The following is a 24,130-nucleotide window of genomic DNA, read 5'->3' on the forward strand; positions in this document are numbered from 1 at the left end:
TAGCCTCTACCTACAATGGTTTTTATTTTCTAATTTAAATAAACTTTTCTCAACACTCTAGTATAAAGAAAAAATTAAATGCATCGCGCTTTATCCTAAATTCTTCCCCATTTCCCAACATTCGGTCCAGTTTCATTCTCCAGTAATTAGGGAAAAACTATAAAAAAAGAAGACAATTTCTTTCTACTATCAGTCCAGATTCATACGCTAGGGTTTTAAAGGTGAAGTTGCAGCATACGAGACTCGAGCTTTGTAAATTTGTAGCCTTTTGAATATGGGTTCATCATCGGGTTCCGTTCATAAAACAGAGGAAGAATGGCGGGCGATTCTTTCCCCAGAACAGTTTCGGATCCTACGTCAAAAAGGAACCGAGTAAGAACAAAATCGCCATCATTTCAATTTCATCATCACTACTTCCGTTTAGAAACTTTGACTTGTTTTAGATTCTGGGTATCTTTGATTTGTTCCATTGAACAAGTATTTGAATCGCAATGTTGAGTTTTCTTGGATTGACTTTGTTCATTTAAAAAAATAATATTCATATTGACTGTAAAATTTGTTGATTGTTTTAGAATTTCGTAGTTTACAGTTTTCTTGCTGTGACCATTAGTTGTAAATCATGATGAAGAAGCTACCAGGCTTATAGCTAATGGGTTTCAATTGAAAAAAAAAAAGTTAATAGATTTCGTAGTTATTTTATTTTGAAAAGTTATGTTCCTGATCTAAAAGAAAGCTTTCAGATCTGCATAAAATTTTCATTAGTAATAAACTAATCACAATTGGTAATATTTAGCCACATGACTTCTTTATGTCAAAAGAGGAGGAAAACTTTTTCGCTTATTGTGAAAATGTCTTATTAGTTTTACTTATTTTTCTAATTACATCTTTAAATTTTTACTAATTATTTTTATTTTATGTCTTAATTATTTCAGAGCATATATATTAAATTAGGTTTTTCTCATGTTATTACACTAGTAACCAAACGAATAATAGAGGTAGAGAAGGTGTCATGATCATAGAGGGAGTCACGAATCTCATATCGGCTATGTACTATGGTTGGACTGGAGATATAAGTTTTTGTGCCATTTTGAGCCTACATGATTTTTTCTGGGACAAAACCGTGAGTATGAATAGGTACTATATATTGCAAGTTGATGTGGATCGTGACACTTTTGGTCTCTCTGGGACATCCATCTTAGACACCAGTAGTCATTGTTCATAGTTGGAGATTAAATTGGCTGCAAGGTTTTGGAGACACTGATTTGCTTCATTGCTATCTATTTTGTTCTTAAGCTCCGAATGACCCTTTTTTTCTTTTTTCTTTTTATCTTATTCCATTTCATAAGCCTCAGTGTCATCCTCCGTAGCCCAGCATTGAAACATGAAATTTCAAAACGTCGAGTTCAAAATGTGCGGGAATTTGCCCTAGAAGACTGCTAAACTTTTAGTTTAGGCGAACATGGAATGTTAGAACTTTGCTTAATTGATGTAGGTAGCCAGATACTTTGGTCTATAATGCCCCAAAAGTTTGATGATATCCATCATTTACAGGTTACGAGGAACTGGAGAGTACGACAAAGTTTTCCAGGAAGGTGTTTACAATTGTGCCGGTTGTGGTACACCACTTTACAAGTCCACAACCAAATTTAACTCCGGCTGCGGTTGGCCTGCATTCTACGAGGGTTTCCCTGGAGCCATAAACCGAACCGTGAGTCTTTTTAATTCCCGAATCCCCTTCTTTTCGGTGTCATACTAATATTATTGGCCTTCAATTAGATCATAAACATGCAACTGATGCTTTTGCAGCCTGATCCTGATGGGAGAAGAACCGAGATTACTTGTGCAGCTTGTGGGGGACACTTGGGTCATGTTTTTAAAGGGGAAGGATTTTCGGTGCCGACTGATGAACGCCACTGTGTCAACAGCGTTTCAATCAAGTTTGTCCCAGCCGATGCAACTTCTTCACTATGAGGGGGAAAAAAGGGTTGTTTCAGCATAAAGAACAAGCTGTATGTGTATGACTTTTAACAAACAAAAAATAAGTAAAAGTACTATGAAAGTCTTAATAATAGGAGTCAGATTGCATAGTCTTCTCCACTAAAAAATGGGCAAATTAGTCTCTTTATATTAGATCACTGAGCAAAATGGTTTTTTCTTTTAAAAATTTCATCCCTCTGTACTATTAAAAGCTGGCGTGCTTAATAGAATAACTAGATAGTGACACTTGCATGTATCTCTTGTTGATGTGCATGGATTGGTTTTTAACAGTAAAAATGGATAAAATTTTTAATAAAAAGATCATTTTGTTATTTGAGCTAATACACAGGGACTAATTTACTTAAATTTTTAATATAGGGTCAAAATGCAATTCGGTTTCTAGGCCTCCATTATACTTTTACCATAAAAAATAAGATAGCTGTGAATAGTTGTGACTGTCATTTGGTTATTTGAGTCCTTTGTATCAATTCCCTAGTAAACTTTTGTGTGTTGAACTTGAGTATTACTATTTGACTTTGAATTAAATAAATTATTCACTAGATATTTAAATCCGTTAAATATTCAAATTTAGCAAGTAATAAATATTTAAATAAAATTTTAAAAAGTAAAAATGTTTAAATTATAATTTTAGTATTCGCAAAAATAAAATAAAGTGTATATGGTTTTCATGCAAAAGTAAAGTAAATTGGATAATGGATATTCGAGTGTAATATCCCCATCCAACCTATATACATAATTTTTATAATATTATTCCTTCTGGTCTCTGTATTAGAAGTCGGATTGTAAGAACCCTACACATAGATAAGACTGTTGATTGTAACATGATGGGGTTTTGCTATTGATTGTAACAGAATCCCTTCTAATATATTTTGGGGTCCTCCTAGTACCGGTAAGACTTCGATTGCTATATCCATTGTTAACTCGGCTCAAGAACGGCCTTTGTATCGATTTGTATCTTTATCTAATGTTATTTGTGGGGTTAAAGATGTTAAAGATACTATTGACGAAGCTAGGAAAATGAGGGTTAAGAATAATAAGAGGACTGCTTTTTGTTGATGAAGCTCATAGGTTTAAGAAGTCAAAGCTAAATTATTTCTTGCTTGTGATTGAAGATGGAAACATTGTGTTTTTGGGGTTGACTACCGAGAACCCTTCGTTTCATTTGATCACGCCATTGTTGTCTAGGTGCAGGGTTCTTACATTGAATCCTTTAAAACCCCATCATGTTGAAACTCTTGTGAAGAGAGCAGAATTTGATTTTTTTTTTTTTTTAGGGATTTCCAGCACTTTATGTTGCAAATAAATAAATGTTTTGAATTAATTATAAAGAGATTTCTAACTTTAATCAAAAAAAAATATTCAAAGAGAATTGTTTAAAAGGTCTATCACTGCTCTCTTGAAAGTTTGAACCCGAATATGTTTTAAGATGAATAACTTTTAATTATCAAGCCAATCACGAGAGTTTTACATTTACTATATATATATATATATTTGAAATATACTATATTTTATTATTTATTTTAGAAAACAATGTTAATATGATGTTTCTTACTTAAAAGATGATTTCAAAACGTTTATAGTATATTTTGTTAATATGTTTGGATAAATTTTTAAATAATTTGATTTGCATATTTTTTAATTATAAATTAATTATTGTTTACAACTTTTTTTTTTAATTTGCACTTTCATTTATTATACTTAGCTATTATAATAATATAATTAGTTTATATTCTTACGTGATGCACAAATTGTTTGTGTGTCATTGTTACACTATTATTTTTCTTATTTTTTCTTGGAATAATAATGGCTGCGCATTTTGCCTTCGCCTCGCCATAGCCATTCGACAAAATTTCTTTGTGGGATAGAGGACAGACGGTTGCTGGTTGCTTCTCTCGAGTTTTTTTTTTTTTTTTGGGTCTCACTTCACTTTGTCGTTGACCCCCGGTGTCAGTTCACCACCTTGAATGAGATAACCTCTTTCCGCTTTGGCCATTTGACCTCTGGTAAGTTTGTGAAGCATTTCTAGGCTGTGTGACACCTCGTGAAGAGTTTCGTGGTTAGAAGTCTCAGATTACCTCCTTTATCAACCGCTCTCAAATGGGTGATGCTCTTTTCCTTGTTCATTTGAGATAAATGTATTGTGGATTGGATCTAGAGGTGCTCATGGCGGCCTGGCCCGATGGCCTACGCGAAATATGAGAGAGTTTGTGTAAAAATATAAGCCCAAAATATGAGCTTGGGCAAAAAAAATGAGGCCCGTTTAGAAAACGGGCTAGGCCTCGGGCACCACTTTTTTGGTCCGAGTCCGGCCAGGCCTGGCCCGAATATAAGAAAAATATATATATTTTTTAATTTTAAAATATTTTTAAAATACTTTTTATTTTTTTATTTTTAAAATAAATTTTTAGTGTTTTATTAAAAAAAAGGGTCGGATTGGGCCGGACTCGGGCTTAGAAATTTTTTCCCAAGTCGGGCCAGGACAAAATTTCAGGCCAGTATTTCGGGCCGGGCCAGACCCGGACCTAAGATGCGAGCCGAAATTTTTTCTGGGCCCGACCCATGAACTCCTCTAATTGGAGCTATTTAGTGGCTTTATTGGTTATATTGGTCTCTATCGTGTTTTGTTGGTCGTTGGTTGCCTTGCTGTTTAGATCACCCATGGTCTTTGCTTCTTTACCATCACTAGACTGTTTGAGGTCTTTGCGTCTTGGTCGTTTGTAACCCTCCTTACGAGTTTGTTGGGGGCTTTTTTTTAATTAGTTGGAGTTAAACCTGTTCATGGGTCAGGTTATTTGTTCAAGCTTAATGGTTCATCCAAATTTTAAGAGAGTTTGAATAAAAATATTAGACCCAAAAGATGGATTTAGACAAAAAAAAACTAGATTTGTTTAAAATATGAGTTAATTTCAAGCGGCAATTTTTTTTTTTTGGAAATGGAGCTTAACAAAAACATGTTTGGTTAAAATTGGGTTAATTTTTTTTTGAAAATATGGGTTAAATTTTTTTGGAATATGGGTGGGTTTGAGCAAAATTTTAGATCCATATTTTAGGTCGGACCAAATTTGGATAAGCATAAATTATGTTAATATCATGCTTAGGTCTGACTTGAATTTAGTTCAGCCGATGAACACCTCTAACTGAGTGTGACCAAATTTTTATTATTATTTGTAACCAGATTTTTTTTATCGTATATCTTATTCCACTAAGAAATAATTTTTTAAAATAAAAATATAAAAAATAATTATTTTTTAATCATTTTACTTTTTAATACGATGAAAGGTTGACAATTTGAGCTCGTTTAATGCTAGATACCAAATTCAATAAAATAAATAAGTTGAATGTATTTTTAAAAATAATATATATAATGAGCTAAATTTTGTAAAACAAAATAAATATTTTTTACGTGGTATTTGTCTATTTGAAATCAGTAAAAAATATAATAAATCATATTTAAAAACTTAATAATTTTTTGGTTATAATTTAATCATCTTTAGATATCAAACATAAACTTCATAATGTGAACTAACAAATGAATTGAAAGAAATGTGGTTTAAAGGAATTCTTTGGTATAATAATTGAAGAGACAATTTTCTATTTGAAATTTTATTATAATAATAATTTTTTTTCAAAAATTAAACAAAATTCCAAGCCCAAAATTATTTTTCTTTAACCATGGCTAATTTAGGAATGCAAAATAGACAACCACATACATTAAAAGTAAATAAATAAATAAATATTTTTAAGAATTTTTGTAGAAAGTGACCGAGAGACGTTTAATGTAAAATAAACATAAAATAAACATAAAAATCAAATAAAACAAAGCAAAAATCCAAAAAATAGCTCTCTCCTATATATATATTTTCTTCCATTTTGCCGATGCTCTGAGAGATTCGCCTTTGATTTTTGCTACAACGAAAATAAGCTTACAATCGGGTATGTTTTATCTATTATCGAAATCTGATCATGAATCAAGTAAAAGTATCTTTTGTTATTGAATCGATTTTTTTTTGGAAACTTTTTATTGATCTATTGGTTTTTTTTTTAATTTTATTTTTCATATCGGAAATGAATGATCGGATAAAAAATTTTCGGTTTTACTTGGTGGGTTTTTGCTAATGCATTGATCGGATAGTTTATGTTTCTTTGAATTGAGTTCGTCTTTTTCTTTTTTTTTGTATCGGAATTTAGATTTTTGGTGCTGTGAATTTCGGTACATGAGATATTGAGATATGAAGATACGATCTTATTTTGAATGTATAATATGATGTAAATACTATTTTTCGTTTGCCAGTGAATGATCTAATGAGCTGATTATGAAATAAAATTTCAATTCTGAATTTGGGGTTTTTGTGTTGTAGTTTTGCCTGGGTTTGATAGCTTTATAAGCGTGTTCATATTGTTCTTGTTTTTGATTCAGCTTAAAAAATGGCATCAATGGTTCTTAAAGGTAGTAGTAGTAGTAGTAACCAAGTGTCTCCATTGATATCAATTCAAGAAAAAGGTAGTAGGAATAAGAGGAAGTTCCGGGCTGATCCGCCTTTAGGTGATCCGAATAAGATTATAACTTCACCTCAAAATGGGTGTCCGAGTTATGAATTTTGTGCTGAGAGGTTTGATGTCAACCCAGTTCATGGTCAAGCTAGTGCATGTGACTTGTGCGGTGTTAATCAGGATCACTCCAACGGATTAAAACTCGACCTGGGATTATCTAGCACCTTAGGTTCTTCCGAGGCTTGGCCAAGTCAGCCTAGAGAGGAGATAGAAGCTGATGGATTTCAAGACGCTGATTGGAGTGATCTCACAGAAGCTCAGCTAGAAGAACTTGTTTTAAGCAATTTGGATGCGATATTCAAGAGTGCAATAAAGAAAATCGTTGCTTGCGGTTACACAGAAGAGATGGCTATTAAGGCGGTCTTGAGGTCTGGCCTTTGTTATGGTTGTAAAGACACTGTCTCGAATATAGTGGATAATACCCTAGCATATCTGAGAAGTGGCCAAGATTGTATTCCTTCAAAGGACCACTGTTTTGAGGATCTGCAGCAGCTGGAGAAATATATATTAGCAGAATTGGTTTGTGTTCTTCGAGAAGTTCGGCCTTTCTTCAGCATTGGGGACGCAATGTGGTGCTTGTTAATTTGTGATATGAATGTCTCGCATGCTTGTGCTATGGATGGTGACCCGACAAATGGTTTTGCTGGCGATGGAGGTTCAAATGGGACTTCTTTTACTTTCAACCAACCTGTGTTGAAGACAGAAGCCAAAACTTCTGAATTGAACCTTCCGAGTCCTTGTAAACCTGTTCCATCTATTCCTTGTTCTCATAGTCCAGTGCCAGATGTACCATCTATAGGAATCAATAACACAACAAAATCAAAGAATTCCCTTGTTCTAAGTGGTATAGCCTCAGAGAAAGACGGAACAAACTCCATATCTGATAGTGCAGATAAAACCTTCACTGCAGCAGGAACATCTCAGTCTTCAACATTGGAAGAAAAGTTCGTGGGTAGAAAGATTCACTCTTCCAAGAGAGAACATATTCTTCGGCAGAAGTCACTTCATCCAGATAAAAACTATAGGACATATGGATCTAAAGGATCATCGAGAGCTAAAGTAAGCGGTTTTGGAGGTTTAATCACAGACAAGAAACTCAAATCAGCCTCGGACTCTGCTGCTCTTAATGTAAAAAATGCATCGTTGAAAATTAAAGCAATGGGAGCTGATGTCCTTCAAGATAATGGTAGTCAAAATCTTTCGGTTAATTCTGGTCCCTCTTCTTCTGCAGCATTTTGCTTAGATAATGATAATCATACTTCACCAGTAAACATTCCACCTGAATTACCACCTACCAAAAACCCACATTCACCTGCATTATCAACCGCTGATACGGAGCTTTCCCTCTCATTGCCCACCAAAAGCAATTCAACTATAGTGCCTACTGTTTCTCATTCCGAGGCTAGTAGTTCAAGCTATCCTGGGATGCTGTATGGGCATTGGGCCCCTCAGGATAAGAAGGATGAGATGATTCTGAAGCTGGTCCCAAGGGTGCAGGAACTGCAAAATCAGCTCCAGGAATGGACTGAGTGGGCCAATCAAAAGGTCATGCAGGCCGCCTGTCGGCTAAGTAAGGACAAAGCTGAACTTAAGACTTTGAGGCAAGAGAAAGAAGAAGTTGAACGGCTTAAGAAAGAGAAGTTGAGTTTGGAAGAAAACACTAAGAAGAAGCTCATTGAAATGGATGTTGCTTTGTCTAAGGCTAGTGGGCAGGTTGAACGTGCCAATGCTACTGTGTGCAGGCTTGAGGTGGAAAATGCGGCTCTACGACAAGAGATGGAAGCTGCAAAATTACATGCGGCAGAGTCGGCAGCTAGCTGTGAGGAGGTATCAAAGAGGGAGAAAAAAACACTGATGAAAGTTCAGTCTTGGGAGAAGCAAAAAGCTTTGTTCCAAGAAGAACTCATGACTGAAAAACGCAAGGTTGCCCAGATGCTACAGGAATTACAGCAGGCTAAAGCTCTTGAAGAACAGTTTGAGGTATGTCTTCATGAACGATTAATTTTCAAGCATATCTTCATCTCTACTTTCTCAAATGTTCTCCTCATAGAAACTAGAGGTAATGTTATAAAATTTTCTACCAGCTGCTTCATAAAAATGAGACTTCGTGAGGAAATCATCCATTGCTTGATGTAGATGATTCGGATTTCTGATAATAGACCTGGTTGCACTTCATAATCTTTTGCATGTTATATAATCTGAATTTTCAAAAGAAATTGCCAATCTGCTCCACAAAGGTAATCCATTTATGAGATTGTGGAAAGTGTTTTTAATGATTTGACACCATTTATGAAGTCCCAAAAGTGAAGTGTTGGATCTAAAATATTTTTGCATGGCAGTCTCTTGGCGTCCTTTATTTCATGTAGGTGTTACATTCACATCATAGTAAGTGCAGCAGACGATTGGGAAACTCCTTTGAGGTGACAAACGGTAAATGCATATAAATGGTGCACTTGCATGAAATAGGTGTAAAAGATATGTTTTTGCCAGTAAAAGTTAATAAAAATGCAAAGAATAAGTCTCTAGAAAATTTCAGATTATCCATTGTATGGCATGCCAAAAGAGTACAGATTGCGTAAATTGCTCAAGCTATGTGGGTCAATCGTATTAATTACTACATATTTTTTGTTTGGACAATGTTTCTAAAGAGTAGATATTTTTGAGATTGTTTATTGCAATGACATGCCAAAAGAGTATAGGTTGCCTAAATTGCTCTAGATTTGCAGGTCAATTCTATACTTAATCTTTTTCATTTTAAATTAACATTTTTGGTTTGGATTTTGATGTCAAAAGTTTTTTGAATAAAATTGGGTAGAAGCTAATATTTGTTACATTGTAGCGCTAATTTCAAATTATATCAAAACATTTGGTGTAGTTATCTTGTATTTTTTTTCCACAAATTTCATGCTTTCTTGAAAATATTTCTATGTATTTCCAAGTTGATTGGATATAGCATATCAATTGTATGGTTTCAAGCCACCACTTAACAGAAATTTTGAGGTATGATGCTTGTTTTGTTGAAGAAAATGAACCTCTGCTATTTGGGGTTGTTCCTGATAATTATGACTTCTATACTATTATTTAAGCCCCCTTTATTTAGTTGGTGTCACGAGTTAACCAGACACCAACTCGGTTAGGGAAATTACATAAATGTTTTTTCGTATTTAAAAAAGTTATATTATTTGAGGGTACTTTAGTCTTTGGTATGTTGTGATCCTACTCTCATTGAAAAGAAAAACAATGACAGGCTAGATTGAAACAAGAAGAAAAGGCGAAGGAAGAAATACTTACTCGAGCTAGTTTAATACGAAAGGAAAGAGAAGAAATTGAAACCTCAACAAAATTAAAGGAGGACATGATGAAGTCAAAAGCCGAAACCAGTTTACAAAAATACAAAGAAGACATTCACAGACTCGAAAAGGAAATCTCTCAATTGAGACTGAAAACAGATTCTTCAAAAATCGCTGCACTTCGAAGGGGCATCGATGGAAGCCACGCAGGGAGGTTTACAGAAAACAGACACGGTACAGGTCAAAAGGAATCTCGAACCCCTCTTACAGTGATAGATTTTCACGAGTTCTCGGGGAAAGGAGCCGTGAAACGCGAACGCGAATGCGTGATGTGTCTTTCGGAGGAGATGTCGGTGGTTTTCATCCCATGTGCTCATCAAGTTGTTTGCATTGCATGCAATGAGCTCCATGAGAAACAAGGAATGAAGGATTGCCCTTCTTGTAGGAGTCCCATCCAGCGGCGTATTAATGTACGTTATGCTCACTCGTAAATTTTAATATATATTTGAAGTTGAGTGTTAAATCAATAATGTTTGTGGGACTCTTTTGAATTGAATAATCATGTGAGTTTATATATACCTTTTGGAGAGTTTGAGACTATTGAGAGTTGCATTATAGTGCAAGATGATGGTTCATTTCATTTCTTCTTTTCTTTTTTAACTGCTAATTTAAGAGTTCTTATATATATATTCTTTTGAGATTAAGAGATTTTGATATTAAAAGATTGTCCTTTTGAGTCAGTTCCAATTCATTAATTAATTAAATTTAAAATCTTTATTTCAACTTTTTTTCAATTTTACAAAATAATTTTAGTGAATATAATGGAAATGACTTTACATTGTTTTCAAATTTTCAAAAATTATTTTCAAAATTTTAACCAAACATGTTTTTCTTAAGCTCCATTTCGTATTTGGTTTCAGGAAATAGAGAAATAGAGATCATTTTCATTTCTATTTCTTACTGCGTTTTAGTTGAAATTTTTAAAAATAATTTTGGAAAATGAAAATATGTGAAAATTAAAAATAATGAGGAGCTGTAAAATAAAAGATAAAAATAAAAATTTTAGCTTTAGATGAATTGGTCATCATTCAAATCCATATAAGCGTAAAAATATTTTTTAACTGTTTTTAATACTAAATTTGGTACTCTGTTTTGAATCTATATAAATGTAATTTTATTTTATTTTATTTATTTTGATAAAATAATTGCCAAACATATTTTAATGTTTTGATTATTAAAATAATTTTTTTATTGTTTATCAAAAACCAAAGGCAACCTTAATATTTTTCATTTAAAAAAATGAAAATGGAAATAGTCTATATGTTTTAAAACTAAAGGAATAAATTCCATTTATATATTTACATATGAAATGTCTACAAAATTTATATTTAATATTATTTTCATTGCATTAACTATTATAAAAGATATTCTTATCAGTTATATAGATTCAATATCTATTCTTGTCTAAATTTAAATGAAATATTGGTTAAAGTTTTATCAAAACCTATTTAGTATGAGTTCAAATTGTATTACCTCCATCCCTACCTTTAATATTGTATAAAAGAAATATTCACTCAACTTTAAAATGTTAATATAGCCGTATCTATATTTAACACTTTGGTCCATGAAACAAACTTTTAAGCCTAAATCAACTGTCATATTTGCTTCTTTAAATATGTTTTTGGGTAAAAGTATTATGGAGTGAGATTGTATTTTATTCTCTCTTCTCAAAAATGAGTAATTTTATCTATGTACATTAAATTAAAGAATAAATTGATTGTTCGGTTAAAAACTAAGTTTGCTCACTGATTTTTACATACAAAAACTAATTTACTCATTTTTAAATAAATATCACATAATATAATATAGAAACTCCTCGATATTTCTATCTCCATCTTACCTTACCTTTGAATTATAGAAACATCATCAACATCCCATTAATTTACACATAAAAAATCATATTTTCAAACACACATTACAATCCAAACAAACAAATTAAAATATAATTATACAGTTTTTCTCATGCAAAATGGAAAATTATTCCATACACAGCAAATTTACGACTCATCGTCCGAAGAGTATTAATCGGAAGAATCAGTGGATGAAGGGTATCCAATCCCGTGTCGAGTATTCGGAAACACCATAAAAGCCAAACCCGAAACCGCTCCGATAACCGGCGGCAAAACCATAAGCAAAACCTTCTCAGTAGCCTCAAATGACGGATAAAAACATTGGACGGTATTAGAATCCAACAACGACAAAACAGCAAACACAATGACCGAAAAAAAAGCATGAACGAAATCGCCTATACGCAGCTTATACTTCGATAAGTCGGAATCCGAACCCGAAGACGGCCAAAGTCCGTTAACCGTTACTATGCCGTAATGAACTAAACCGTCGCCGCCTTTGTAACTATCGGTAAAACAAGAAAATGCACAAGAGAAACCACATAAGCCAATGAGGGTGCTGGTTAGGACCTTGTTAACAGGGCTGCAATGGCCGTAGTTGGTTAAAACAGGGTTAAGGAACTGGAAAATGAAGACAGTTCCTGTCGGAAGGAGCTTGATAAGGTTACCTAAACTTGTAAATGTCTTGTCTGAAATTGAAGTTGATGAAGAAGAGGGATTAGCATTCTTGAATTTAGCCATTGAAAGTGAAAATGCTGGTAATGACTTCAATAACAGGTTTTTTTTTTTTAGTTGTGGATGATGGTTTTTGCAAAGATTAAAGATTAGTAGTATTTATAAAGAGAATCATGGGAAAAAATTATTAGAAAGTTTATGTTTTGGTCACTTAACTTTAAAAAGTTACAAAATTTTCCTTTCGCACTATTACGGATACGAAAATAAGGGAAAAAGTTGGATTCAATTGTCAACTGCTCCTATCGGAAATAGGATTGACTACGGATTCGAGCCGATCACTGAATTACTTGAAAGTTTTCATTTAAGTCACCAAACTATTCAAAAGTTTTTTATTTAAATCACTGAGCTGTTAAGTTTTTTTCAAAGTTCGATTAATGAGCTCCAATAGATGATTTGACGATCATTTACGGTGGGTCACTACCCATTGATGAGTATAAGAATATAGCTTTGGCCCAAGTCAATTTGTTGGTTAGTGTAAAATATTGGAGAAGAAAACTGTTTAGATTTTGGTTCACAAGTTTGTGACATTCAAAATTGTTTCATAAAAAAAAACATGGAGCTGTAGAAGAGAAGGGGAAGAAGAACTCTCAATTGGAGGTTGCGAATAGAAAATGCCATACAACAACGATTTTAACAGCCCAATAACTAAAATTAAAAACTTTTGGATAGTTAAGTGACCATTTTGTAACTTTTTGAAGTTGAGTGACCAAAATGTAAATTTACTAATAGTTTAATGACCTTGGGTGTAGTTTAATGACCAAAATTATAACTTGCTATTAGTCCTTATACTTTACGAAAGTTGTAGATTTAGCCCATGTATTTTAATTTGATCAATTTTAGTCTCTGTACTTTTTGAATTGATAAATTTTAATACTATAATTTTCAAATTTTGGAATTTTAATTCGACCCAAGCAACAACAATTAATTTTTTAAGTTAAATTCAATTACTAGCTTATACTTTGCATACAGTTGTAGATTTTGTTAATACTCTCAATCGAATCATTCCAAGTCCCTATACTTTTCGAATCTTAAAATTTCAATCTTGACGCAAATAACAATCATTAATCCATATATATAAAAATAACAAGTGACATAGCATTACATATATGATGATATGTTCACTGCATCAAATTTTAAAAATAGCATAACTTAATAAATTTAACAATTATCGCTTATTGAGGACTAAAATTTTAAAATTCAAAAAGTACATGGACAAAAATGACCAAATTAAAGTACAAGGACTAAGTCCATAACTTTCATAAAGTATAAGGATTAATAGCAAAATTTAACCTATTTTATATTTATATAAATTTTAATACATTTGTGTTATATTATATTTAGAGAAGTTTAGATTTATATATATTAATAATGTCATAATTTAAATATTTTTTATTTTGAGTTTTTCGTGTGGTTTAAAGAGAGTTGCTTGTACGTAAAAATGGTGTAACAGAGAGAATGGCTTTGCTTTTAGTCTTCGCCATACCTCTGCTTTAAGCTTGGAGTTCGGAATTTCCTTAATGCCCATACTTTCTCTAATATATATATATATAATTTTAGGTTGAATTATTTTGAATATAAAATAATTATTTGGGTATTTTAAATATTTATAAATTTATATTTAACTTTTCAACTTTACAGAAAATTTGTTTTAACTATTTATTTAATTTTTGTCTATTCTATTATTTAAGCTTTATTGACATAACATATATGCGGATCATCACGTGAATATCACGTCAATAATTACTTAATTTTTAAAATTAAAAATTCAAAAAAATATTTAAAAATAAATATTTTTAATTTTTAAAAGTAATTAATTATTAACGTGACATACATATTTTTTTAAATTATAAAGATATAAATTATTAAAATAATAAAATTACATTTTAACTCTAGTAAAATATTTTCTAAGTTGACAGTGAAATTTTGTTGCTTCTTAGATAAAAGAAAACAACTATCCAAAAAAAAATCCACAATTTACATAATTTACAAAATCAGAGTAAGAATAAAAAAATCAAAGTCACCTACAAAAAGAAGACTAAGGATACATTTTCAATGAGGCCCCTAACAAAGTTTTTTTTAAACATCATTAGAGTGCTCTAAAAGAATCTCCATTTGATGATAAAGATCATCCAAATACTTTGTTGGATTGTATTCTTCTGCATCAAAGATCTCCTCTGAGTAAGTCCTTTGGTCCTTCTCTCTTTGTTTCAGCATCTCCAAGCTGCTAAGATCACCCTTCAAGATGTCCACAACCTATATTCAAACACCCATGTTACTCAATTTAAACTAGACCAGTATATAGATCAAAAATAATTTTTTCCTATATTTGAAGAATTTAATGGGGATTATATCTTCATGCCTATGTCAAATATAAGTATCAGATAAATACTTTAAGACAAATGACTTGTGTTTAAAAATAATCATCAAAAACTGCAGTTGATACTTGGAGTACAAGTAACTTATAATGATTGTTTGGTTGGAAGGAAAAAAAATTAGTTTAGAGGAAAATGAAAGGGACATGCCTGGCTCATTTGGGGTCGATTTGCTGCAGTTTGATGTACACAAATAGAAGCTGTTGCAGCAATACGGTGCAACTCGTCTGAGTCATAAGCATCGACCAAAATCGGATCAACAAGTTCATCCATCTTGTTTTCTCTGATCAAAGGTTTTGCCTGCAAAAATTCAAATCATGGGAATACACTCAGTTTGCAGGGTTGGATCATTTCAAGATTAGATCATTTCACATTCGAGTCATTTTTTGTTTCAATATATTGACTTGTTATGGTCGATATGGGTTGGTTCCAGTTGATCAGGTAAAGAATCGACAAGTTTACTCCGAATACTCAAATTCATATCCAACGCTAAAACCAAGTCCGAGTAACAAAGTGGTGCAGTAAAGCAAACCTTACCCACGTAACAATGCTTTGATGTGAATTATCTATGGCTTGCCTCCCAGTGATAAGCTCCAATAGCAACACACCGAAAGCATAGACATCTGTCTTTTCATCAACTATACCATGCGTGAAGAACTCAGGTGGAAGATAACTGTCACAACAAGAGTTTTTATGTAATAAAAAAAGAGTTTTCAAAGGTTTAGAAAAAAAAATTTGGGGTTTAGGGTTTAGGATTTACAAACCCAAATGTTCCTTCGACTTTAGAGACTGTATGATGAGTCCATTGATCAGGTAACCATTTTGCTAGTCCAAAATCACATATCTGCAAACACATTGGAAATTCAACCCAAACCTATACTTATATATGTATGTATGTATGCATGCATGCAAGCATGCATGTACCTGAGCATCAAACTCTTCTGTAAGCAAAATATTTGAAGCCTTGATATCTTTATGGATAATTCTCCTCTGGCAACCTTCATGAAGGTAGCAGAGGCCTTCAGCAGCCCCTAAAGCAATCTTGAATCTGATTTGCCAATTCAATTTCTCCTTTGAGCCTGGATGTATATTTATGCACATATGCATGCATTGCAATAAGTTGAATTAAGAACTTTTAAAGGAAATAGAACTTAAAGCAGCTTGAAGGGGGGGGGGGCGAAAACGAACCATTAAGTAATGAAGCAAGACTTCCATGGGGAGACAATTGAAGAACAAGGTGCAGTCCTCCTTCAATTCCATAACCAATCAACTTAGCAATATTTGGATGATCAACATGAACTACAATTCCGAGCTCAGATAAAAAATCGATGGTCATCTCTTCCGACGGACCGCGGTTTAGCCGCTTAACCGCAACGAGGTTTCCAGTTTTCAATTTCCCTTTATAAACTTCTGCATACCCTCCTTCACCTATCAGATTTTCTTCTCAAAGAAAAAAACACAAAGACTATCAAATAAATATTTATAAACACACACACAAAAAAAGATCATAGGATAATGAAATCGAAACGAATACCAGGGCTGAAGTTATCGGTTGCTTCTTCAAGTTCTGAAAGAGAAAAGTTCTTCCATGAAGATTTAGAACAGGACATTTCAGCATCAAGAGCTGAACATAGATTTGGAACCATTTCATCTCTAAGCCTTTTGCTTTTTTTCCTAGAGAACCTAGGCTTGAATTGAGGTAAAGTTTGAGAAGCAATTCCGGGACCTTTCTTTAGTAACTGAAGGAAACCACGCCATTGAACGATTTGAGCAAAACTGTACTGATTCTCGGAATCCGATGAAATGCTGGCCTTATTACAAGAATTTGGTTCAGGTTCCATAGACCCTAAACTTCCTATAGATTCTTGATTTGGTTCTATACATTCTATGGTAGGTGTTGAACAGTCCTCATTAACAGTTGTTGAAGATGGCACATTTATTGTCTCTACTTCATTGCTTAATGATGCAATGTCTGAAAAATGCCACCAACATGTTTTTAGCAAAGATCATTGATGTTTTCTTATACCAAATAAATGGATGATTTGATTACCACGAGTTGCAGTCGTGTCGGAGAAAGCATTTCGATGTTGCTGTCTCCGTGGATTGCGAAACCGGAAAGGCTCCCATCTCCTCCTTTGAGAGGCTTTCTTGATTAGTTTGATGCCAATTGGTGTTTCACCACTACAAGTGAGAAATTTTAACAAACAGATGGTGTGAACAAATTGAATGAAAAGAAATTACAAATCCATTACATATATATATATAATATGAAAAGAGGCCTAAAAAGATCAAACATGAGTATAAATACATAAAACCCAAAGCTGCAAAACATAAACAATGAGGGACTCAAAGGCTAAAAGTCCAAAAAGGATGCATTCAAAAGTACCATTAATGAGCAGAATCTTTGGTATCCCCCATGGCTTTTCAAACCAGGGAGACCTGAGAAGCCACAAAAAAAGAAGAAAAAAATGATTCAAATCATCAAATGCTAATTATTTTATGAAAATAAACCTTAAAATTAAACTCAAAGCATCCGCACAATATATATATGTACACATATAACATCAAAGCATAAAAACATATGAATATTCTAAAATTCTTTGAAAACCCAATGCCGCAAAAATACAAACAAAATGAAAATGAAAAAAAGAAGCAATATGCAAGAATATACCATGAATTTGCAGAAGGTTCTTTGGTACCTCCCATGGTTTTTTTGGTTTTAAACCAGGGAGACCATAGAAGCCAAACAAAAAAACAACAATAGCCAAAGAATATGGAGATACTGAAAATGATAATTAAAAAAAAGTGTGAAAATTGAAATATTGGATTTTTTTTTTACTTCGACAGATCACCTGGTTTTTTGTGCCTAAAAGTAGGCTTTCTCTCAATCCATTTCCCTTATTTTGGCATAAATCTATAAAAACAAATTGAAAACTGAAAGTTTGAAACTACTTTGTTTCCTATAATTAGCTTATTGAAGGAATTTTGGGTCTTTAGAACGTGAAACAAAGTAAACAAACTACCAGTTTTTTTGTTCTTTTTTACATTTTCTTTTGCTGACACTTCAGCCAAAAAAAATTTCCTTTGAGAAAACCAGAGAATTTCTCAGTTTTATGTGCATTGCCAGAAGGTGATTATTCGAACTGTGAAGAAGCTACAATTTAAGGGATTATGTTTCATCATGTTCCTTTGACATGGATTTTGATTTTTCTTTTCTCACCAATCAAACAGCTCGAGCATAGCAACATACAAAATGTACAAGTGAAAAAAAAGGTGATTGAGGAAAGATAAATTCCACTCAGTTTAGTTATAACAGGGAAGGGATTGGAGTTCTTTCGAGATTCAACTCGAAGTTGGTCATCGACTAAAAAGGTAAAATTACCACGAGGCCGCAGTATTGGGAGTGAGATTGCGTTTTGCTACTATACTTTTACCTAACTAAAAACTTAATAGAAACTTTTTTATCCCTCTCATCATGATTCAATTGACAAATATACATTACATCTCATTGTTTAAGAGTCCCAGAATTAAAACTGGTCCATGCTGTAACATGGTTAGGGATGGCCCTCGAAGCAGGGACGAAATTAAAAAAATTTAAGACAAAAATTAAATTATAAATTTTTAAGATGTTAAATTTAATTTTATTAGGCATAATGATTTATTTGTTCTTTATAAAAAATTATTTTAGCTATTTATTTAATTTCTTTTGTCTTTTTAGTTCTTAAACTTGCATTATTTATCAAATCAACTTACATTGTTGACGTGGCATATATGTGTATTACAACATGGATGTCAACAATTAATTATTTTTAAAATTTAAAAATTCAAAAACATATTTTAAAAATTAAAATTATTATAAAATTATAAAATTTATAAAAGAAAATGTTTTAATCAACATTTTCATTAAAAGGAAAATAATTTGATTCTTTATGAAAGGTTAATAGGTAAATTTAATTAAAAAAGAATAAGGGTCAAATTGATAAAAGATGATGTAAACATTGAGAGTTAAATTTATCATTATACCATAATTAAATAATAGCTAAATTGTACTCAAGTCTCTATACTCTCTATAGGTTTAGAGTTTAATCCTTCTACTTTTATTTTAAAAATTTTAATCCATCTAATTTTCAAATTTAAAAATCTAAATCCAGCTATTAACATCAATAAAATTATTATATTAAATTTAAGTGCATTCTAATATCATCTTTTTATTACATTTTTCTCAAAAGAATATTTTATTTCAAAATATATTATAATTTTAATTATATTAATAATTAAATTTAAATTTTAAAATAAAAATTAGAGTGACGAAATTCATAAAAGTAAAATAAATAAATAAATAAATTCCGACCATATAAATAATACAAGGCATATTTTACAACTTAATAATTTCTTTTTCAAAAATATCATATAAAACGCCACCGTTTATCTCATCACATATAAAATAATAACCAGTTGAAGAATAACCAACCGTCGTGAATTGCTGCTCTTATAGTTTAATTAAATAACTCTCTTTGTCAGAAAGTCAGAACTTAGAATCAGATCAAGAAAGTGTCATTTTCCCGAGAAAATTTTGACTTTTATTCTTTCTTTTTCGCGGAAAATTAGTTTCGATCCAAATCATTCGATATTTTCAATGGCAGCTTCGAGGAGTTGCACATTGCGATTCATGATATTGTTCTCAATCGCTTCATTCTTGTACCAGTCTTGCTATTCCTTCTTGTCTCCTCCAAGCTCCATTATTAATCCTTCCAAAGTCAAACAAGTTTCTTGGAAACCTAGGTCTCAATTTTCTCTTCATTTCGCCACTGCTTTCAGTAGAAATTTCATTTTCTTTTTGTTTTAAAAAGATTTTCTTGTTCTTTTGCAGAGCTTTTGTCTATGAAGGCTTCTTGACGGACCTCGAATGCGATCACTTGATATCTCTTGTAAGTTGCATTTCCACTTCCATCGATTGTTTTAGAACTTGAATTCATTTAATTTCAGTACTTTTATAATGATTCGATCTTTTTTTATTACTATGAAGGCGAAATCTGAGCTAAAGAGATCTGCGGTTGCTGATAATGTTAGTGGAAAAAGCAAGCTTAGCGAAGTCCGTACTAGCTCAGGGATGTTTATTTCTAAAGCAAAGGTTCAATCATTTATCCACTTTTTTATGCATTATATTTGTATTGCTTTTAAATCTTAATTTGATCCAATCATGGAAGTTCCTAATTGTTGGCATTTATAGAAACTAAGCTCTAGGCTTTACTTTAACACTTTAGGCCGGCCTTGGCCCCCCCCCCCTTCAAAAAAAAGATGGTAGATTTCCCATTTAGCCCCTTAAAATTTTATGAAATTGCATATTAGTATAATGATAAATTTGCACTTTGGCCCCCAAAAATTGATGATTCATCTCTGCCCCCTAAAGCAATGTTTTGGCTTCGCCCCTTCTAACATTGGCCATTTGATATATAAGGAAACTATTTTTGTGGGATTTAGTGAAAATGGTAGTAAATTTCATGCTTTTATTATTACATATAATAGTGCTGGTCCCATAGTTTCATGCTTTTGCATTGTTTATATAGCCTTGAGTTGTATGGCATATTATGATGAGAAGTATATGTTAATGATGTTCAAAAGAGTTTTCTTTGACAAGCTTTTAGCCATAAGTTTTTAAAGGATGCACTCACAACATTGAAACTATTATGCATTTGATTATTGGGTATTTCTACGAGACACATTATGTAAACTCTCCATTTTTTTTTTAGGATCCTATTGTTGCTGGTATTGAGGACAAGATTTCAACATGGACATTTCTTCCCAAAGGTATGAATGCTCAAGAAAAATGTTGGTCATGCATCTTTCTCTCCTTATCTTAACTTATTACCATAATTAATTTGGGTAGTAGCACGATTGGTCACCAGCTGGTCATTGGTGCTCGAGCATCGTTGGAACCAGCTTACCCTTGGTGCCTGAGTACCATTGGCACCAACTGGTGTTGACTACTACAATCACTTCCTTTGTTTCCTTGGCATAAATTTATGTTTTCATGACTTTTTGACAAGATGTGAAGATTTCTTGCATACCATAATGATTATAGGTTAGTGAATTTTGAAATATATCTTCAAGCCGTCAAGGTTTTAGGTTGCATTTTAATGATTAATTTAGTTAGGTTCTGCTATTGTGATTGTATCCTCCAGTTTGAATGCACGAAACCTTATTTGATAAGTCTCAATCGACAAGATTGACCAGAGACTATGCTGTGGGCATGGAAAATGTTGAATGTTCTGCAGTTTGCGTAGATAAAGGCGGTAAAAGTACAATGGAGCCCTTGTCCTAGGATTTAGATTGCATTTTGCTCCCTCTACTCAAAAAATGGGCAAATTAGTCCTTGTACATTAGATTATAGAGCAAAATGGTATTCGTGTTAAAAATTTCATCCATTTCTACTGTTAAAAACTAGTCCTTGTATGTCAAAACAAGGTAAACGTGGCACGTCACAGGTAACTATTTGATTATTCTGTCAACCCCGTTAGTTTTTAACAGTATAATTGGAAAGTATCAGCTTGCTCTTTGATCTAACGTACAAGGACTAATTTGCCTATTTTTTGAGTGAAGGGGGCAAAATGCAATCTAACTCCTAGTACATGGGGCTCCATGGTACTTTTACAAGATAAAAGTTGTTATTTCTGCACATTTCTGTGTCTGTGAATCAGATAGCTGGATAGCTAATTTATGCATCTCCAGTGCTTTATTTTAGGTAGCTTTTGAGAATTCGGATTTTAAAATTTGGATTTCAAAAATAGTGTAAATTAAGTAGTAAACTATTTAGAAATGTAACATTCATGATAATTTCTCAAATTCATGTATTTGTTAAATGCCTATTCAGTAATAAATTTGAAATTCTTAAAGTATTCTTGGATTTCACAAATCAATAATTTTATCTTTTCTAACATATATTGTATTGAATCTCAACTAATTTGCTCATAATTTATGCATCACATTCTTACCATTTATATAATAAATGAAATCCAAAATTTGAAATTCATGTTCCCAAACAGAGCATTAAGGATCTGTGAACATTCAATATCTAAATAATCTTAATGTGATTATCTTCTAGTCTTCATCATAAAGCTTCACGCTACTCCCTGGTTGAGTGACAAACCTTATGTATGATAGGTTTAATGTAAAACCAGGTACATACATATCTGTATATATATTTTAGGAAAATGGAGGAAAAACATTAGAAATTGTGATTAAATTAAGTACATATTAACATGATTTGTTTTCTCATTCCAGAAAATGGGGAAGACATACAAGTATTGAGATATGAGCATGGACAGAAATATGATCCGCATTATGATTACTTTGTTGACAAGGTGAACATTGCCAGGGGTGGACACCGCACGGCAACTGTACTAATGTATCTTACAAATGTGACCAAAGGTGGTGAAACCGTGTTCCCTGAAGCAGAGGTTTGTTCAAGTGTCCATAATCGTATTAGAACTCTTCCGTTGTTATTTCACGTGATTTAAGTTGCATGTTCTTTTCGACTGGTGCTTTCTCATGGTTTAAACATTTTTTAGGCTTCATGATTTCATCCTTGGAAGTTTTTGATATCTGTTCTTACATATAAGATACATGCTTATAGATGATAAATGGGATAAGCTTTCCAATACGGTGCTAGGCGGGGATGATTGTGGTTATGTTATTATACTTAATACTAATTTTCTAATTTAACTTCATCAACAGGAATCATCACTTCACACGACTCCTGCAAAAGACGATCTTTCGGACTGTGCAAAGAAAGGCATTGCAGGTTAGCCACATAGAAACTAGAACAGCTTTTCTGAAAATTTATATACTTTTACTCAAGTTATTAATTGATATCTTGTTGTTTTCTTACCATTGCATCTCTGAAATAATTAGTGAAACCGCGAAGAGGGGATGCCCTTCTCTTCTTCAGTCTCCACCCTAATGCTATCCCCGATCCAAGCAGTCTTCACGCCGGATGCCCAGTAACCGAAGGTGAGAAATGGTCAGCAACAAAGTGGATTCATGTTGACTCTTTTGACAAAAATTTGGCAGCTGGCGATAACTGCATGGATTCGAACGAAAGCTGCGAGAGATGGGCTGTTCTCGGCGAGTGTTCGAAGAACCCGGAATACATGATTGGATCTCCCGAGCTTCCTGGATACTGTAGAAGAAGTTGCAAAGTATGTTAAACTTTACACTACATGCTCTCCCATCTTTACATGATTATTTCTGCTATTGAACTTTTCTCATGTGGCTTATTTGTTGATTTTTCATACATGTTCCTTTTCCTTTAGCTCTACTAAGTACTTAACCGATTTCGTCCTCCGTCTGCCCCGAAAAAACCCGATTGTTTGTAAAACCGGATTCGGTCTTATTAGCATTGGTCAGCACATTCTTTATGAAGATTATCATTTTATCTTTTAAGTCTTTATCAGATAGCTAAGTTTTTCATTCTCCATATTCAACTCGTGCTTGAAAACATATATTAGCTGTAAAAAATGGACGGAAATTTTTTATCCAACCATAGATGCCTTGGGAATTTGCAGCTAAAAGCAATATGTTCCCATACCTTTTATGTGGTGGATATAAACCGCACCAAAGATCGGGTGAGGCGGCTCGGTCTGTATGAGTTGAGTCTTATACTAAAGTTGTACGAGTGAGGACCGGCCTGTGAATACGTGATCAATAATCTTTAGTTTTGGTACCTGAATTTTATTTTTTTATTTTTTGAGAAAATTTTTTTAATCAGATCCAGCCTTTTTAAACCTTAAATTTTTTTTATACCATTCTTATTACCACATGTAAATTCTTACATATCCTTAAATTAAACAGCAATATGTACTTTTAAGTGTGTTTGAAAAATTCAATTGAGTTATATAATTAAATACACTTTTATTTTCATATTAAATTAATATAATTGTTTGTGTATGTAATATATTAACGTAAAATTATGTTAATTTGGTAATATTGTTAATGATTTTGAAAATTGAGTCAAATCAAAATTTAATCTATAAAATTACACAAAATCAAAGTTCATATGCGATATTACAAATTAGATCAAAATTTATTTATAATTTTAATATCTACCCTCTTTAAATTCAACTCAGCATCTTTTAAATGTTAACTTTTATTTATAATACAACTAGAATTTTTTAAAATTTTAAGGTAGAAAAAAAATTCAATGTCCTCTAGCAACAATAACAAAAGGGGGACTAAGTGCAGGTAATCGGAATATTCATCATAACTGTGATCATTCCAA

At 32.5% G+C, this 24,130-nt stretch overlaps 5 protein-coding genes across 6 annotated transcripts; 3 read left to right on the forward strand and 2 right to left on the reverse strand.

Moving 5' to 3' along the window:
• The first annotated feature begins 62 nt into the window (after positions 1–62).
• LOC105800684 (peptide methionine sulfoxide reductase B5) lies at positions 63–2,549 on the forward strand. Its single transcript, XM_012631952.2, has 3 exons — positions 63–372; positions 1,552–1,708; positions 1,807–2,549. The coding sequence occupies exons 1-3, from the start codon at positions 275–277 to the stop codon at positions 1,969–1,971; spliced, it is 420 nt and encodes a 139-aa protein (XP_012487406.1). The 5' UTR covers positions 63–274; the 3' UTR covers positions 1,972–2,549.
• Positions 2,550–5,789: 3,240 nt separating this feature from the next.
• LOC105800680 (putative E3 ubiquitin-protein ligase RF298) lies at positions 5,790–10,479 on the forward strand. 2 transcript variants are annotated; one of them, XR_008188775.1, is made up of 4 exons: positions 5,790–5,931; positions 6,416–8,529; positions 8,889–8,979; positions 9,797–9,939. XR_008188775.1 is itself a non-coding variant. In XM_012631948.2 (3 exons), the coding sequence occupies exons 2-3, from the start codon at positions 6,424–6,426 to the stop codon at positions 10,328–10,330; spliced, it is 2,640 nt and encodes an 879-aa protein (XP_012487402.1). In that variant the 5' UTR covers positions 5,790–5,931; positions 6,416–6,423; the 3' UTR covers positions 10,331–10,479. The 2 variants fall into 2 exon arrangements, 1 of the variants encoding a protein (XP_012487402.1); XM_012631948.2 differs by lacking the exon at positions 8,889–8,979 and having other exon boundaries at positions 9,797–10,479.
• A 1,221-nt stretch (positions 10,480–11,700) lies between these two features.
• Positions 11,701–12,550, reverse strand: LOC105800683 (protein DMP2). The gene has a single exon (XM_012631951.2). It carries the CDS (start codon positions 12,485–12,487, stop codon positions 11,921–11,923), a length of 567 nt encoding a protein of 188 aa, XP_012487405.1. The 5' UTR covers positions 12,488–12,550; the 3' UTR covers positions 11,701–11,920.
• Positions 12,551–14,381: 1,831 nt separating this feature from the next.
• Positions 14,382–17,686, reverse strand: LOC105800681 (receptor-like cytosolic serine/threonine-protein kinase RBK2). Its single transcript, XM_012631949.2, has 9 exons — positions 17,525–17,686; positions 16,904–17,034; positions 16,388–16,825; positions 16,042–16,293; positions 15,778–15,932; positions 15,618–15,697; positions 15,391–15,526; positions 15,004–15,153; positions 14,382–14,734 (listed from the first exon to the last, which is right to left on the reverse strand). The coding sequence occupies exons 1-9, from the start codon at positions 17,557–17,559 to the stop codon at positions 14,558–14,560; spliced, it is 1,554 nt and encodes a 517-aa protein (XP_012487403.1). The 5' UTR covers positions 17,560–17,686; the 3' UTR covers positions 14,382–14,557.
• Positions 17,687–19,331: 1,645 nt separating this feature from the next.
• On the forward strand, positions 19,332–23,322 carry LOC105800682 (probable prolyl 4-hydroxylase 4). The gene is made up of 7 exons (XM_012631950.2): positions 19,332–19,635; positions 19,724–19,781; positions 19,880–19,984; positions 20,604–20,661; positions 22,135–22,310; positions 22,588–22,654; positions 22,765–23,322. The coding sequence occupies exons 1-7, from the start codon at positions 19,490–19,492 to the stop codon at positions 23,058–23,060; spliced, it is 906 nt and encodes a 301-aa protein (XP_012487404.1). The 5' UTR covers positions 19,332–19,489; the 3' UTR covers positions 23,061–23,322.
• The last annotated feature ends 808 nt before the right edge of the window (positions 23,323–24,130 follow it).

This window comes from Gossypium raimondii, chromosome 9, assembly GCF_025698545.1.
Source record: "Gossypium raimondii isolate GPD5lz chromosome 9, ASM2569854v1, whole genome shotgun sequence".
In the NCBI taxonomy this organism is placed as follows: domain Eukaryota; kingdom Viridiplantae; phylum Streptophyta; class Magnoliopsida; order Malvales; family Malvaceae; genus Gossypium; species Gossypium raimondii.